This window comes from Cucurbita moschata, unplaced genomic scaffold (genome assembly GCF_002738365.1).
Source record: "Cucurbita moschata cultivar Rifu unplaced genomic scaffold, Cmos_1.0 Cmo_Scf00008, whole genome shotgun sequence".
Classification (NCBI taxonomy): Eukaryota; Viridiplantae; Streptophyta; class Magnoliopsida; order Cucurbitales; family Cucurbitaceae; genus Cucurbita; species Cucurbita moschata.
Genome location: NW_019268524.1, coordinates 3,406,003 through 3,423,038, shown reverse-complemented (window position 1 = coordinate 3,423,038; position 17,036 = coordinate 3,406,003). Strand labels below are relative to the sequence as shown.

Here is a 17,036-nt window from a genome sequence, read left to right as displayed (position 1 = left end):
ACCGCGAGCAGACATTGTCATATTTGGGCTTTTTTTTCTAGACTTTGGGCTTTTTTTCTAGACTTCTTCTCAAGGTTTTAAAATGTGTTTGCTAGGAACGGGGTAAGCAACCCAAACCAAGAGAAACGGGTATTTATTATTTAATACACACCCAACGCCCAAATTGGGAGCTAAGAATATCGACCCATTCAAGTTTCAAAATTATTATTTTATTATTATTTGACTAATAACAAAGTTGACTTGGTCCTTTCAACCTACCACTATTAAACTTGTGTTCCAATCTTCAATATTATAGAATATGATAGAGATAAAAATAATATATTATGTTAAAATTTACCTAATTTCTCTTTGGTTACATTTTCTTGTACGTTTCATTTGCTTATATTAATCTTCAATTATTATAAAACGATGACTATTAAGTATTATGAACTAATAACATCAAATTCTTAACTAAAAGGTTACCATCACCAGCACCACCGAAATCATTGGAGCAGACTCTAGGCGGTGGTGGTGGTCGTCGTAAGAACTAATTGCCAGGGGTTGTGACAGTGGATAACAAAAGTTATAGAAAAAATGAACGCGAGCGAACAGTGAGGGTATTTTAATCCATTTAAAATATCAGCGTATTAATTAATTTAAATTATTGGATTGGTTTTAGGAGTATTTAGCTTAAATTCTTTGTTCCAAAAATGAGTTAAATCAATTATTTTTCTTACCAAAAAAATATTCCAACATTATTATTTTTTTTTCATTTTTGTTTATTTTCCTTAAAATATATTTTTAATTCTAAATTATAAGAAAAAAAAACACACACACACAAAATTATTAAAAATAAAACATATGTATATAGTATAATGATGTTATATTTATTTATTTACTAAAAATAAATATTAATGTGGCTTAGAAGGATAAGTTTATATTATAGTGATATAGAATAATTAATTATAATTATAATTATTGGGATAAATCCAATTAGATAGCTTAAAGAAGAGAAAGGGTGCCACGTCATTAATTGATTAACAGAATAATCCCGAAATAAAAAGGAGTTTAATAAAAAAAGACTTGGTTATTTGGGTAACCTTGCAATTTTTTTGTGGACAGTCAAAAAGTTCTATTTTCTTTCTCTGTTTTCTCCATCTCTTGCTCTCTGTCTCTCATTCATGGTGGATCTTCCCCAAGTTCTTGGCGTCTCCTTTCGAAACTTCTGCAAATCCTACAAATCCTTCTTTAAAAAATGGCATTCTAAGGTCAAGAATTCCAAGAAGAATACCGATGTTGTTGATTCGAAGCACGACGGATCGTCCGACGCCATTGATAACAACAACAATGGACCTTCTAAGGTACGTCCATTCTTCGGTTACGTTTCTGGTTTAATCAGGCTTTGAATGTTGTAGTTTTTTATTTTTCTTAATGATTAAGCGTGTTTATACGATTTTGAATTCGAATTCGTTGTGATTTATTTTTCTATTTTGTTCCGATTCTGTATTGTTTGATTGATTGATCTGCGGATGATTTTGATCGAGCGTGTAAAACGACGAAGATGCCCTAATTTAAAGAAATTTTGGCGTTTAATCGATAATAATCATTGTTTTCAGGATCGTGAAGAAATTAATAAGGAAGGACCGCGACAGATGACGAAGAAAGGCGGTTTGAGCTTTAGATATGCAAGCCGGAGTATGAGGGAGAACGATCCGAAGATTTCCAGGCATCGAAGCTATGATAGTTCTATGTTCAGGAATGCGAGTCGGAGAGGTCTAAATCCGCAGCCGTCGTCATCGTCTCAGTTTCGGAGCGTAAGCAGGAGGAGCACGGAATCGATGCCGTCTCGGTTAAACAGCGGGCTGAGCGTCGATTCGGCGTCGTCTTCTCCAATGCTGTCTAAAAGTGGTAGCCGGAGGAGCACGACGCCGATCATGTTCTCGAATTCCTCCGGTGTGCTGAAACCGCCGCCGATCGAGAAGCAGCTTGAATGCACTCTGGAGGAGCTCTGCTTTGGATGCATGAAGAAAATTAAGGTCACAAGAGACGTCATCTTGAACACAGGGTTCGTCCTCTCTGCTTCTTCATAAACCCTATTGCCCTTTCCCTTTCGGTATATAACATCTTAATTTCTTTAGATTATTGATACATGATATTTCCATTCTGAATATTTTAAAAAATATTGTTCAATATATTATACTTCTAATTAACAAAAAAAGATCGATGATGATTAGTTATGTTTGAGAATTATCGGGATGGAGTCCCACATTGGCTAATTTAGGGAATGATCATGGACTTGTAACCAGGATTACCATCTTTATTAATACGAAACCTTGTGGGAAAACCCAAAGCAAAGTCACGATAACTTGTGCTTATATCTGTGATTCCTAATATGGTATCAGAGTCATGCCTTTAAATTAAATGTCAAGCCTCAAAGGTGTGGTCAAAAGTGACTAAAGTGTCGAATCCTAATATGGTATCAGAGTCATGCCCTTAAATTAGCAATGTCAAGCCTCAAAGGTGTAGTCAAAAGTGACTAAAGTGTCGAACAAAATGTACTTTGTTCGAGGGCTCCATAGGCCTCAGGGGAGGATTATTGAGGATTGTTGGGTTGGAGTATCTTCATTGGTATTGTGGAGATCCGTGATTCTTGACAAGTTATATGCCTTATTCAGTGCTTTTTACGAATTCAATTTGTCATACCGTCGTAGCTTCTAAAAGTAGAGATATTTCATTGTTGATTGACAGGCAAGCAATAGAGGAAGAAGAAACGGTAACGATAAGGGTGAAGCCAGGGTGGACGAAGGGGACAAAGATAACATTTGAAGGAATGGGGAATGAAAGGCCAGGTAGTTATCCAGCTGACATATCGTTCGTGATAGTTGAGAAACAACACTTATATTTCAAAAGAGAAGGGGACGATTTGAAGCTAACGGTGGAAATTCCTTTGCTGAAAGCGCTAACTGGTTGCACCATTTCAATACCTTTGTTGGGAGGAGATGTAATGAGCCTCAGGACACATGACGTGATTTGGCATGGTTGTGTGAAGATCATTAAAGGTCAAGGTATGCCAAAACTTAAAGAGGAAGCAAATAGAGGCAACTTGAAAGTTAAGTTTTTAATCGAGTTTCCAACTGAATTAACTGACCAACAAAGATCCGACGTATGTCGAATTTTGGAAGGTTCTAACTATTCTTAGTTTAGAAAATTAGTAGATTTAGAATTGTACTATAGTTTGTTTGTAATTTATGTTTTGGTTTTTGAGTGAAAAAGAAAAGAAAAAAAGAAAAAAAAAATCAAACCATCATTTTGTTTTGTTTTTAATTATTGTGTTGGTAGAAGAGTCTTAAGGAAGCACTTATATTATTGAAACTATTGTTAAAAAGCTTAAATATTGCAATTTTCTTTTTTAATTTTTATAAACTAACAAAAAATGCATTCAAAATGCTTTTATATATATTTGCAAAATAGAAAATACCATAGAAATTGATGGGAAATTTTCAGGGTTTATTTCATGAATTTATGGGTAGGGTAGGAGGTTTTTTTTTTTTGGTGGTAAAATTTATAGGGGTGTCAATAGAATCTTCAAATAGCGAAGCTCCTCGAAGGCATAGTAAAAAATGATTAAGTCAAAAGAAAAAGAAAAATGATTAAGTCAAAAGAAAAGGTAGTCTAGAGGGGGGACTTTGTTTGAGGGAAGGTGTTGGATGATAGTCCCCCTAATTTAGGGAGGTATTGGATGAAAGTCCCTCTAATTTAAGGAATGATTATGTTTATAATCAAGGAATACTATCTGGGTTTATGATTCAGGAATATTATCTCCGAAATACTATCTCCATTGGGATGAGATTTTTTGGGGAAGCCCAAAGCAAGACTACGTCTTATTCTATTATACATTTTATCTTATTCTATTATACATTCTAATTAAAAATGTTTGTTAGAATTCCCTTTATTTTATGATTTTTTTTAATATATATATATATATATATATGAAGCAAAAAAAATTAATCTTAGTGGATTGAACATAAAAATAGAGAAAATATATATTGCAATTCTTATTAATGAACAAGAAACCATAATTAGAATTGGTATATATATATATATATATATATATTAAACTAAATTGGGGTAAGGCAAGAAAATGGTAGGATTTAGAAATGGAAAACAAAAGAAAACTTAACTTTAATTTCCCAAGTGTTTTTTTAGAGTTTGCATAAACAATAATTAACTTCCTTCTCTATCCTAACCTTGTTGACTTTCATAGATCATAGTAATATATAGAACTTATTAAGATCCTAACTCCACACAATGAAAAAAAAAAAAGCTTAAGAGCAAAGAAGATGTGCCTATGACCACCCAAAAAGAGCACGAATGAGACCCCATATGTCACCTCCAAGAAGAGCCTTGAGAATTCTTAGCTTTCCCTTCGTGTACGGCGGGTATCTCATCGGCGCATCGCCTGTGAAGCTTCGATAAAGAACAGCCTTCTTATGGCTAAATGCATCAAATGAGAACTTCCCATGGTAAGATCCCATTCCACTGTCCCCAACTCCTCCAAATGGTAGTGTGCTAACTGTCAGCTGCACATATATATGATCATACGTTGAATCTTTGGTTTTAAGCCAACAATCATGAAGAATTTCACCCATTGACAACAAAAGTAATCATTAAAAGATCTTCCTAGATAAGAACTCTAAACTTCAAGTCAACAACGTTGCCAATATCTTAAAACAATTGCAACAATCAAGTTCTAGTATGAATTAAGAACCAAAGAAAAGAATTCTTACATGTAAGGTGGTGTCATTGATGGCCACACCCCCTGCAGAGATGCAAGCTACGAACTGGTCCTTGAGCCTCTTGTTGTTGGTAAATAAATATGCTGCAAGTGGCTTTGTGCCCGAGTTCACTACTTCGAAGCTATCCTCCACTTTGTCGACCTGCTCCAGCCAAAATAAAAAACAGGAAGAAGATTGTATTGTTCATCGTCCATTATAATTCTCCACACAAAAAAAGCAACTTCCTAATATTGGCAATTTCAGTCAATCATATGCCGGAATATTTATATAATTAAATTATTTTTTTATACTACTATTGACGAACAAAGAAAAAAACTATTGATTGCTGAAGAGCAGATTTTACCTTCGAGAGGAATTAATAAATTTAAGGCGTTGAAAAAAGCATCTATTCTTCCAAAAGTTAGAATATTACTATAAACTCCACGTAAAAGTTTTAAAACTATTCTTTTAGTAAAAATTTGTTAGAATATTAGATGAAAAATAACATCGCGATGATATGGAATGACATGATAGTATCTAGGGTGCTTGTGTGGATAAGTCCATGTAACACATTCCACGACGATTTTTCTAGGTAAAGGTAGTTTTGAAACATTTAAGGATCCAACAACTAAAGAACAATAAATAAGTCAATGATATTTTTTTCGATGGATTTTTTTTTTTAATTTGGCCTAAAAGAATTTGGTCCAAAGCAAAAGAAATTTAGGGTGTTTCCTTATTTTACCCGATCAAAACAAAAATATTAAAACATGAGAATTTGGTCCAAAGCAAAAAAATATTAAGTTTGTTGGTTTTACCGTGAGAATAGGAAGCAAGGGACCGAAGATCTCCTCCGTCATAATCAGAGAGTCTCGAGGGACATCCAATAAGAGGGTCGGAGTAATCTGTCTGCATCATGAACACAGTACCGCTCCTTAGCAGCTAATATTTATTAACTGAAAAACGAACAAAAAAAAAACAGGCCAGTGATGAATGTAACATACAATTTGGCTTTGTCCCTTTCACCTCCATGCACAATCTTGCCAGAAACCTTATCATCATCTAAGAGCTTTGACAAGCGAGCAAAGTGGTTAGCATTCACAATGCGAGACAAATCTTTAGTTTCCATAGGGTTCTTTCCATAAAATCTCTCCAGTTCTTGTTTCAGAGTCTCCACCTAGAGATATGAACATGAATTTAAAGATGGAACCAAATTTTAGCAAGTGCAACAAACCAAAAGTTATTTGCGCAAGAAATGGAACTAACCAATTTTGGAGCAAATCCTTTCGTAGTTATGATATAATCAGGAGCAATGCATGCTTGCCCATTGTTGCAACCCCACTTACCAGCAATAATCCGCCTACACGCGACCTTTGACAAGCAGATATATTTGAGTTTGTATAAGATGCTAGCAACTAAGACATGGTAGCATTCGTAGCTAATTGAACTCCAAACGTAATGATGATAAGGAGAGGAAATAGTACTTGTAAATTGATTTGTGAATCAACTACTACTGGAGATTTTCCTCCAAGCTCCAAAACGACTGGTGTAAGGTGCTTGGCAGCAGCTGCCATAACTATACGCCCCACTCTTCCACTGCCTGCAAGTTTAGAAGCCACGGACTTAAGAAAGAGCTAATTTGACCAAAAGGAAATAAGAGAAAAGCCACCATGCCAGAAGCTATTTTTATAAACATTGCCTACTATCACCACATATTATTAGAAATTCCTAAAGATAGATGTGACAGGCAAGTAATTTCAACACCTGGAAGTCAAATCTGAATAACTTATTACAGGAAATTTTCCGAATAAAGGAACTACTACAAGTTCATCCATATCAACTGGGCCAATATGCCATTTTTCATCTTACTATCAAAGTCACCCATCTGCCTATCTATCTTGATTTCCTACCAAAAGAAGAAGATAAAGAAGAGAGAGAGAGAGCTATTAAAGTCGCTTGATCCTCCAATTACTCAAGTCTCAAACTAGAGGCTTATTGGCCTTTCATTGAATTTATCATACCTTCCTGGGTTCAATATGGATAACTACATACGGGATGAATCCAAAAGAAGTTTTACGTATATAATAGATCGTAGACAATATGATCATACCCGATGTTAACAAACATGCCCTGTTATTTTCAAGCTAAAGGGAACAAACCTGTGTAAAATATTTTGTCCCATTTTTGCTCCAGCAAAGCAGAAGTTTCGGAAGTAGCACCCTCAATAACTTTTACAGCAGAAGTATCCAAATATTTCCCTACAAGTTTTGCCATTAAAGATGATGTTGCTGGGGAAATTTCTGATGGCTTTAGAACCACAGCATTACCAGCTGCTATTGCTCCAACAACTGGATCAAGAGATAATACTGGAAAATGTGGACATAGTTAGTGCATATAATTTCAATATTTAAGATAGTTTTGAGGCTGCAAATGATTTTCAATTATATATAAACAAAACACTTCATGACACTGACGTACAGAATGGATAATTCCAAGCAGAAATGATCAGGACAACACCCAGAGGTTCTGGTACAATTGCAGCAGACGAAGGAAATGTGGTAATTGAAGTTTTAACCTGCAGTAGTAGAACATAATGTCATTCATAGTAAGGGAATGGTATGGAAACAAAAAATAGAAAGTTTGTAATACCAAATACCTTTTCTGGCGTCATCCAACGCCTGAGTTCTTTAAGTGCCAATTTACATGAATTTTTCAACAAAGCTATCTGCATAACAAGCCACACAAGGGGAAGAGAACTTCAAGTGATCTGAGAAAAAATGGGCTGAAAGAAGCTTCATGGAATAATAAACTGAAACAGGGGAAAGAGGTGGATCCTCCTCTCGTCAAAGTTTCAATTTTCAATAATTCATGACCTTTGAAGTCTCTATAAAAATTAAAGGAAATCTGAAACTAGTTGAAGTGTGTAACACCCAAATTTAATTAAATCAATAAGGAAATTATATAAAGAATTAAATTTTTTTAAAAAAATCGAGCTTGAATCGTCGCCTAACAATGAGCGATTTACCTCGAGATTTTGAGAGTTTCATTGGAAAAAATTTCCAATGAAATACACTACCGAAACAATCTTCTATCCTTTGTAGAATCTCTCCTTGAATAAAGCACAACCCTCCTAGTTGTCACCTACCAACTATCCCTGAAGCTTCTAAATGTTGCAGAAACATGATTTTCAGATGAAGCTGTTCGCCATTTTGTTTATGAGAAACAAAAGGCCCTTTGCCAAATTATAACAAATCGAGTGTCCATAAAGAAACATGTAATCCTAGAAGGATTTGATGGAAGCTTGTCATCTGAAAAACCCCTTCCATTCGAAGTATAACATGATCCACTTTTTACTGTTACCACCCATGTATCAGTAATACAGAGAAGAAAATTTTCGGGCGAACGAAGAATATTGTCTCCATTATTTTCATAGCTCGAAGATTTAGGAGTACTGGTTCTTTCTGCGGGAGGGAAGAAGGGAAATAGAGAAGACAACCAGAAAGGAAGGAATGTGGTATTAAAAACCAAATCATTGGAATGGACATAAATATAGAGTTCTACTTGACTAGAAACAAGAAAGGTCATCGAGCCTAGTAAATGAGAAATTCTAAGTTTGAAATCTGGTTGAAGCATGGACTGAGCATTAATAAATACCTTCCATTAATGGCATCAGTAAGGTAACTTCAATGATCAGTGGTCCCACACACAAACTGCAACTGTGAGAACATGTATTTGGTGAGTGTGAGGGAGTTTGGCAGGAGGAGAAAGGCAACAGGAATTCGAAGGATTGGACATTTAGACAAACAGGTGTTGTTCGTTAATTCAACCACCAGAAAGTAGCACAGATAACAGAACGGAACATTTCTGAACAGGATTAAACACAAGATTCACAAATCTAACGAGACTCTGATAACAAAAATCATTGGAGGTAACGAGAAAACGCTAAAAAAAGAATAGTCTAAACACGAGAAACGACAGATCATCAGAACAGTGAAGAAGTCGAGTTTAAGAACAAAGACCTCATGAATAATGGCTTCCATCACAGGCTTGGATAGGTCAGAGCGAAGCGCATCGCAGATATCTTCCTCGTGAACAACGCTAAGCTTGAAGAGACTCTCAAGCTGCGAAACTCTCCACTTATAGCACCGAGTCTTTCCGGAGGCAAAACTTTCTCTCAACTCCTTCACCTGCATCGACGCGTCATACACCTCCGCCTCCGCCTTCGTCTCCGTCTCCGTATCCGTATCCGTATCCGTATCCGACATTGCGAATCGCCGCCGAGGATTATCAGTATATCCCAAAAAAAAAAAGAGAGAGAGAGGATTCGCAGGAAAGGAATGGAGATTCAACTGATCCTTGGATGAGAGAATGAATTATCGGAGTGACATCAGGTAGCAAGAGAATCGTTAAGATCGAGGTGCCATCTTCTCACTTTCTGCATAGCTCCGCAGTTCTACGACACAGCCATTGATCATCCTCCATTCTCCATTCGCGATGCCACCAAGAAGATCGTGTACTTCACGCGCTTAATAATGGAGCGTTTCCGTCTCTATTCTCAGACTTGCCGCCCGATTGTCCGTTTCTCTTCCGCTTTTGTATAGTTCATAATTTCTTTGATTTCCACTTTATTATTAATTTAATTAATATAATAATTCCTAAATCTTAAATTTAATATTTTAATTATTATATAATAAATAAAATATTTTGGCATTAATTAATTATTTCTTTTTCATGACAACTATATTTACGTACATCTTCCAAAAAAAAAATTGAAATTTCAACCCTAATTTAATAAAAGAAAACTATTTATAAATTATAATATATTGCAAATAAGCTTTTGAATGAAAATAATTAAAATTAGTTCATGCTTACCCGAGTTAGGTTAACTCAAAATTAAAGTTTGAGTTTATTGACCCGAACACAATAGAGTTCACAACTCAACTCAATACTCTAATTTTTTGTTCGGCTAGATTGACTCGAACACAATGGAGTTCACAACTGAACTCAATACTCTAATTTTTTGTTCCGTTAGATTAAGTTGTTGGGTTATTTTAATTTTTATTATTATTTTAAAAACTAATTCAAATATCAAACCGTCACAAATTATACTGCATTGCTAATATCGTAAAATATTCTCAGATTTTATAATATTTTTAATAATATGATTGGGTTTATAACCGAGTCAACCCCAACCCAACCAATAAAAATGTCATCACGTCAGCTAATCCATTTTTTCTTGTCACAATCCTACTTTGATGGCAGCAGACTTGCGATTGTGCATACTCACCCCTCGTCAACAAGTGAGTTAAGTCTATTCGTTATTGTTGTGGCTAAACGACGTATGCTCGAGCCTCTGGCCTCGATTCAAGAAGAAAGTTTTCGAAAACGGGGCAGAGAATTTTGAAAGCAAAAATGGCTTACTGCACATAACTATCGGTAGGAAGAAGTTGACGATTTTCCAAAATTCTATCCAAACTCAAATTATTAAAAAAAAAAAAAAAAATCTAATCCTATCCAACCAATGAGTATTTTAAAGATTTTATCAATTAATAGTTACTTAAATATCAAATTTTAAAATTTAAAATTGAATTAAAATCAAGCATTCTTCAAATTAATAATAATAATAAAATAAATAAATAAATAAATAAAAGCGGACGAACCTCATGAGCGAAGGCTTCGAATTCGGGTTTGGAAAAGTCGGAATGAACCGTATCGATCATCTCTCTCTGGTTTTCATCCACCAATTTCAACAGATTCTTCACTTGCTCCACTCTCCATTCGTACCTTCTCGTTTTCCCGGAATTATAGCTCTCCCTCACCTCCGCCACCACTCTCTCCGCCGCTTCGCAATCGAAAACCGCTCTCTCCTCCGCCATCGCCGGAACCTTGATAAGAAACAGAGAGAAAAAGAGAGGCTGAAGATTTACTGGACTTTTCTGATCTGCGTTCTCCACCGAAGAGAGGTTATATCGATTCGAGAAAGAAAGAAGACAAAATACGAAAGATGCCAAAATTAAATTAAATTTTTAAAAATTTTTTTTTTTTAAAAATCTCAACTTATCGCTTAAATTTTATCCCATAATTTATTTTATTCAATTTCCCTTTTATTGTTTGATTTTTTAAAATAAAAAACAATTATTGGTTCTTGTGGATCCCACTTTACTATATTTTAAACTTTAGCGTTTTATTTAATTTTTTTCTAAAATCTTATGTATAATTAATTATAATTAATTATTAAATAATCGATTGTTGAGCTTTCGTGATCGTAATAAGTAAGCCAATTCAACTCGACTTAGATGGCTCGGGAAAATACCAAAAGCAACTATAAATTTAAAAAACTATTAGATATATAAATTAATATGAAAAATCATAAACTTTAATTTAAAAAAATAAAAATAGAGAATTAAATAATTATGCCTTGAGTTATAATTTTTAATAATAATAAATATTAAATTTTGAATAACAGAAAAAAAAAATAAAGGTTAATTTCAAATAAATCCACAAACGTCCAGATTTCATTTGTTAATTATTTTTAAAATATTAAAATTCGTTAAATAATTATTTATTATTACGTGAATCTCGTGCGTTTGGACCCCTCCCCATCTTATATAATTGAGGGAAAAAAATATATATATATATTTATTTATTTATTTAAAATATTACTCTTGTATGGGCTACTTAAAATAATTTTTTATTTTAAAAGATAAAAAAATATATATTTATTTTCATTATGTATATTATTTGGGAAAACATTATTTTAAAATGGTTTTTTTTAAGGTTTAAAAATAATATGTTTTATTATAAATAAATATTATTATATTTTGTTGTCATAAGATGTTATTATAAAAACAATTTATGTAGGGGTTAATTATATAAACTTTATATTATTTTAATAGACTAATTAAGAAAACAATATTATTAATTAATTTATAATCAAAGAAATATTTAATTGAATAATTAATAGTGTGTATTGAAAAAACGTGTAAATTATCTTATTAATACAAATGACTCATTCATTCAATAATAGCTAATTAATTTGAATTATTGAGAGATAAATTTTTCTTCTAGCTTAGTCTAATTAATACTAATTAACTTGTTAAATACATTTTAGATGTTATCGACTAATTAATTAATATTAGTGATAAATAAGTAATTATATTTATTTAATAAATTTTTATTTGCAAGAATGAATTAATACTTTAATATATTGCTGTTATAATTAAAAATAATCGATAAAGTTGGGGGTTAGAATGCAAAATCGATAAAGTTGAGGTCTGCAAAAGAAATTAAAGAAGTTTAGGGCCACAAGAACAAATAAGTTTGGTGTAACGAACTGTACCTATGTTCCACCAATCTATGGTTCCTTGTTGCAATTGCATTGCTTAAGCCATGTGATTCTTACCCATCTTTGACTTTTTTTTTTTTTTTGGGTACTAAATTAATTATATAAAAATACGTGCAATTTTCGCTATGTTACCTTTGACTTTTTGTAGATGTTTCAAAACTATATTTATAGTTGACTTTTTGTTTGACATTTTAGTTGAGCATTCGAGGCATAAGAGCACCTACGACACATGAGCTTTCGAGAGCCCGAGTCAGATTTAAATAATTTTTTATTTATAGACAAAAGTTTTAGGGTCGAATTTTTGCTTGGTGTCAAGAAAATAGCTATAAACAATCATAAATTGAATGGCTGGGTGTCACCTTCCCAAAATCTTGACTTTTTGAGAAAGTCAAAACTACTTTGAATAACGAGAAAGCTCGTTAAAATATTGGGTGAAATGTGGACATGATGAAAAGTTGTCATTTGAGATTTAAGTCAAATAAGCATGTCGGTTACCACTGACATGTTTATTTAGGACATGTTGCACGTGGCCCCGAGCCCCTTTCAATTTGTCTCATAATATACTATAGAGCGATACGACTAGTTGTTAAATCTTTCTACTCGAGTTATATGCCATCAACGGTGTTGTTATCCCATATAATTTTAGGTCGCTCTCATGTCAATTTTTCATTTAACAGTCTAACGAGTTGTTATTGCAACAATAATTTTGAAATATATATAAATAAAACGGAGTGGAATTTAAAATTAATAAAATATTATTAAAAGTTTCAATATTATCTCATTAATATTTTATTAAAAAATACCTAACGTCGTGCCCGTGAGGCCTATAGAGCCCTCAAACAATCTCCCCTTAATCGAGGTTTGACTCCTCTAATTTCGCTTTTGGTTTCTACCCATATCAATGGAGACAATGTGGGACTCCTCCGAACAATCCTCAATAGGTAGGCTCTTATCTCTTTCGAGTGCTCTCGTTAAGAACGATCTAAGGTAAGCACGAAAGTTCGTTCGGAAATCTAAAACCATAGATCAAAGGTATAAAAATAATTAAAATGAAAAAAAAAAAAAAAAAAAAAAGGTGAAAAAAATCCATATGTTGAGGTTTGGGTAGAAGCCCAACTTTTCCAACGGCCCAAAATGAATCCATTGTTGAAGCCCATAAATGCTGGCCCAGTCATGGAGCTACGGGCCTCCGGCCCAAAAGAATTAATTTAATAGCGGTTGATAAATTTACTAATAACGAAAATGAATTATTTGATATTATAGACTATAGATTACAGAGAGACCGTTTCGTTTTCATAGGTCGGTCCAATCTATTATTCTTTCATTTGATTATTATTATTTTTTTTTTCTTTTGTACATGGTATACCCATAAATTGACACGTTCTTATTTGGATGAATGCAAATTATTAATCGTTGTAGTTTCAATTCCCCGGCTAATAGCTTAACGTGCTCTTATTTTTTTTGTTACTTTTTGGTCCTGAAAGTTTACTCGTTGGGGTCAATTAGGTAATTTGTTGACTTTTATTGTTCTCAACGATACTATTAGACCAATGAGTTTGAACTCGTGCTCGATCTATTATCAAAAGATGGAAACTATGATGGAAAGAGCAAATGTTAGAGAAGAAGAAGAAGATACCATGTCTAGATTCCTTGACGGTTTGAATCGAGAAATTGCTCATCTTGTTGACAGAAATCCACCACCATATCTAGAAGACATGTATCATTATGCTCTAAAATTGAAGAAAAAGAGCATTAAAAAAGGTACACATCACGAACTAACACTTCTTCAAATTCTAAAACTTGGAACAGTGATAGTTTTGTGAATAGAAATGAATCAATGTCACCAAAACAAAAGTTTGTGGCTGCTAAAAGAGCGGAGAATTGTGACTTTATAATACAATTGCATTTTTTTGACCAAATTTTTTTTCTATATTATGGTCGGGTTAGTTTTTAATATTATAATATTATAATATTATAAACGAAGAGATCGAGATACAAACCTATTATTTGTGTCAAATGAAAGATATATATATGTAACAAGTTTTTGGGCATCAAATTTTTTAAAAGATTTAATATTTATTTTTTAAAAAAAAATGTACACTTTTTTTATTTGATTTTGAGAAATAAAAAAGATGTAGACATTTATGAAGCTAAGATGTAGACTTTGAATTCCAAAAAGGGTAGTGGGGCTAAGGCATGGACTTTTGAAATTTGGAAAAGTGATTTTACTTTATTGCCCCTTACATTCAAAGGGATCTTCAAAACTTGTCTTCATATGGGGAAGCATCCTTCTATCCTTTTGAAGCTTTCGTGTCTCGGGTGAGGGAGATAAAGGAGATTTAACATTAACGTACTCGATGTAGTTCGACCGTTAATTCTATATATATTGTAGCTTAACGGTTAACATTAACATACCAAATATAGAACTATGAACTATAAAGAAGTGAACTCGAGCTAGGGTTTTGGTTGTCTTTTGTTCTCCCTTTCAGAACCATGTTCCACGTGGAGCTGGAAACTTCGTGGGTCGATCAAGTGGAAGGCACTGCTTTGAGTTCACGTAAATGTTCTAATTTGATACCCACAATCTCCGTAGATTATATCTTAGTGTAGTAACCATTCTACGAGTGATTACTGTTTTATACAACTCTTGTAACCATACTACGAGTGATTACTACATTTAGCTGAACTAGAATCACTTGTAACCGGAGCACGTTAAACACGTGCCCTATATGAGACTGAGTAGGAAACTTTTTGTTACTATTTTGACTTTATTTGTTCTTATAGAATTAAAAAATTAAAAAATGTTAATTTAAGTAAATATTATGAAAGAAATAGGAAGAGAATTAATTGTTAAAGGAAGAAAAAATAAATAAAAAAAATAATAATAAAAGACAGATAAGAAGAGAAACAAAAACATCTGAGGTATGAGTTGGGATGGAGTTTGACAAATCGTGGGCCATGCATCGGATGCCATATCACGTGTTCAGGGAATCAGATGCCACGTGGAAACATGCTACGCTAGGGACCACCGTAATTAAATGTTCTTGTCTGCACGCCGTCTCCACCCTCCGATGTATTCCAAAGCCGTTTTGAGAAAAACAAGGTAAAATATAAATGTGCAATTTAATTTTTTTTTTAACAAATATAAGTGAAATAAAAATTAAATGTAACCTTTCAATTAAATATATATATCTTAATTAGTTGAATTATTTTTTTAATGGCAATGAAATTATGAAACAAAACTTAATTTTAAAAAATATATAAAATTGCATTTATTTTAGAATAAAAGTAGTATTAATAAACATATTTTTTTTAAAATTATAAATTAAATGAAAATTAAACATACATTATAAATATATATTTTTAGAAGAAAATTATTAATATTTATAAATGACAATAATGGAAGTGGATGAACAAAAGTCGGCGAATAATTAAAAAAAAAAATTAAATTAAATTTTATTATTTATTATTTGGGATAGATCTGCCCCGTCCCTACTTCAAGTCCAGGCGTGACTCGTGAACTGTCGGACCACGGGTTCAGTGTGCCCATATCCACACCGCACCACATTTGACAAACGTGGGCCCCACTTCCACGTAGTTTATAATAAACAACATTTATAAAAATATGAAAAAAGTTATATAACATTGTCCCTTCCGAATATAAATTAATAAAAATACTCAAAAGCATTTTTTAATTTTTTTTAAAAGAAAAGTTAAAAGACTAGATTTAGATGAATAAAGGGTATTTTTTAAAAACTATAGAAAAGGATATTTTCTATATTTTTTAAAAACTATCAAAAGTTCAAGAGTATTTTTAAAATAAAATCTAACCATTTTCATTAATTTTTTTTTAAGATATTATTAAAAAATTAAAAAATTTTAAATGTAATTTTGAGATAAAGTAGCAAATTTAAGGATATTTTTATTAAGTTAGTCTTTAGTTAATTGATATAATATATTTTAACAGAAAGATTTGAGGTCTAAATCTTCTCTCATATAGTTTTTTTTTGTTAATTTTTTTTGTCACTAAACTAAAAAAAAAAATATATATATATAATTCTTAAACAGTCCATAAATTTAGTTGTGTAGACTCTATACTCTAATATTTGTAATAATTTAATCCTGTCATAAAATTTTATACAAGTGGATCGATAAGTCAATTAAAACCCTATATATTTATAAGCCACCAGCTTTAAGTCCACCGAATTTCAATGAAATTTTTTACGATGTAGATGCAAATTCTTACAAGTTCAAAACTATATAATTAGAAAACTAAATTGTGATATCTAACAAAGTTTAAAGTAAAAAAAAAAAAAAAAAAAAAATTCAAGTTTTTAAAAACTATTTTATGTATTTATTTTAATTAAAAAATATAAAAAAGTGTGTAACCTCGAACACATAAAATATGATATATTAATATAAGGAAATAAAACAAATTAAAAAGCCAAAAGGAGGTTAAAAGTGTTATTAAATGAGAAAAAATATTATTTGAAAATTAACTCCGAATACCAATGAAATCATTACAAGAAAAAAAGAAAAAAGGAAAAAGGAAAAAAAAAAGGTGATATAATAATGAAGAAAAAATTAAAAAAGAAAAAAGGAAAAAGGAAAAAAAAAAGGCAATATAATAATGACAAAAATAAATCGGTTACCAGTGGCGGGTTCCACGAGCCTGAGGTTGCTCTGTTTCTGCTCTGCTTCTTCTTCTTTCATCTTCTTCTTCCTCTTCTTCTTCTTCTTCATTTCAATTCAATTTCTCTGAAACACAGAAGCAAACAGGCGAGTAGACCGAGAAAGAAGAAGACCCAATGGACAAATTTTGCTCGGATCTCCACCTTCACGCATTCCAATGTCTGCCTTATATATATATATATATATATATCTATATATATATATTATTCAAATTCTTTTTTTTTTTTTTTTTTTTTTTTAATTTTTGT

At 32.2% G+C, this 17,036-nt stretch overlaps 2 protein-coding genes and 1 long non-coding RNA gene across 4 annotated transcripts in view; 2 read left to right on the top strand and 1 right to left on the bottom strand.

Annotated features, from left to right (window-relative positions):
- The first annotated feature begins 1,091 nt into the window (after positions 1–1,091).
- On the top strand, positions 1,092–3,242 carry LOC111446483 (dnaJ homolog subfamily B member 5-like). Its single transcript, XM_023085319.1, has 3 exons — positions 1,092–1,340; positions 1,596–2,044; positions 2,728–3,242. The coding sequence occupies exons 1-3, from the start codon at positions 1,161–1,163 to the stop codon at positions 3,176–3,178; spliced, it is 1,080 nt and encodes a 359-aa protein (XP_022941087.1). The 5' UTR covers positions 1,092–1,160; the 3' UTR covers positions 3,179–3,242.
- An 887-nt stretch (positions 3,243–4,129) lies between these two features.
- Positions 4,130–10,714, bottom strand: LOC111446767 (aldehyde dehydrogenase family 3 member H1-like). Of its 2 annotated transcripts, XM_023085716.1 has the most exons (11): positions 9,065–9,248; positions 8,771–9,032; positions 7,408–7,476; positions 7,230–7,326; positions 6,911–7,117; positions 6,236–6,351; positions 6,018–6,122; positions 5,756–5,928; positions 5,570–5,660; positions 4,767–4,916; positions 4,138–4,559 (listed from the first exon to the last, which is right to left on the bottom strand). In XM_023085716.1, exons 2-11 carry the CDS (start codon positions 9,014–9,016, stop codon positions 4,326–4,328), a joined length of 1,488 nt encoding a protein of 495 aa, XP_022941484.1. In that variant the 5' UTR covers positions 9,017–9,032; positions 9,065–9,248; the 3' UTR covers positions 4,138–4,325. The 2 variants fall into 2 exon arrangements, with proteins under 2 accessions (XP_022941485.1, XP_022941484.1); XM_023085717.1 differs by lacking the exons at positions 8,771–9,032; positions 9,065–9,248 and adding an exon at positions 10,412–10,714 and having other exon boundaries at positions 4,130–4,559.
- A 5,843-nt stretch (positions 10,715–16,557) lies between these two features.
- LOC111446771 overlaps positions 16,558–17,036 on the top strand; it is a 1,967-nt gene continuing 1,488 nt past the window's right edge. Inside the window, exon 1 of the long non-coding RNA XR_002711143.1 lies at positions 16,558–16,947. This is a non-coding gene — a long non-coding RNA (uncharacterized LOC111446771). The remainder of the gene's footprint in view (positions 16,948–17,036) is intronic.

Excerpts from the sequence above, each read along its gene's own strand:
- LOC111446483 (XM_023085319.1), top strand. The coding sequence starts at position 1,161 with ATGGTGGATCTTCCCCAAGTTCTTGGCGTCTCCTTTCGAAACTTCTGC. Across the intron at positions 1,341-1,595 it reads ACAACAATGGACCTTCTAAG|GATCGTGAAGAAATTAATAA; the intron begins GTACGTCCATTC and ends CATTGTTTTCAG. Across the intron at positions 2,045-2,727 it reads GACGTCATCTTGAACACAGG|GCAAGCAATAGAGGAAGAAG; the intron begins GTTCGTCCTCTC and ends GTTGATTGACAG.
- LOC111446767 (XM_023085716.1), bottom strand. The coding sequence starts at position 9,016 with ATGTCGGATACGGATACGGATACGGATACGGAGACGGAGACGAAGGCG. Across the intron at positions 6,123-6,235 it reads ATTCACAAATCAATTTACAA|GTCGCGTGTAGGCGGATTAT; the intron begins GTACTATTTCCT and ends TGCTTGTCAAAG. Across the intron at positions 5,661-5,755 it reads GAAAGGGACAAAGCCAAATT|ACAGATTACTCCGACCCTCT; the intron begins GTATGTTACATT and ends TTCATGATGCAG.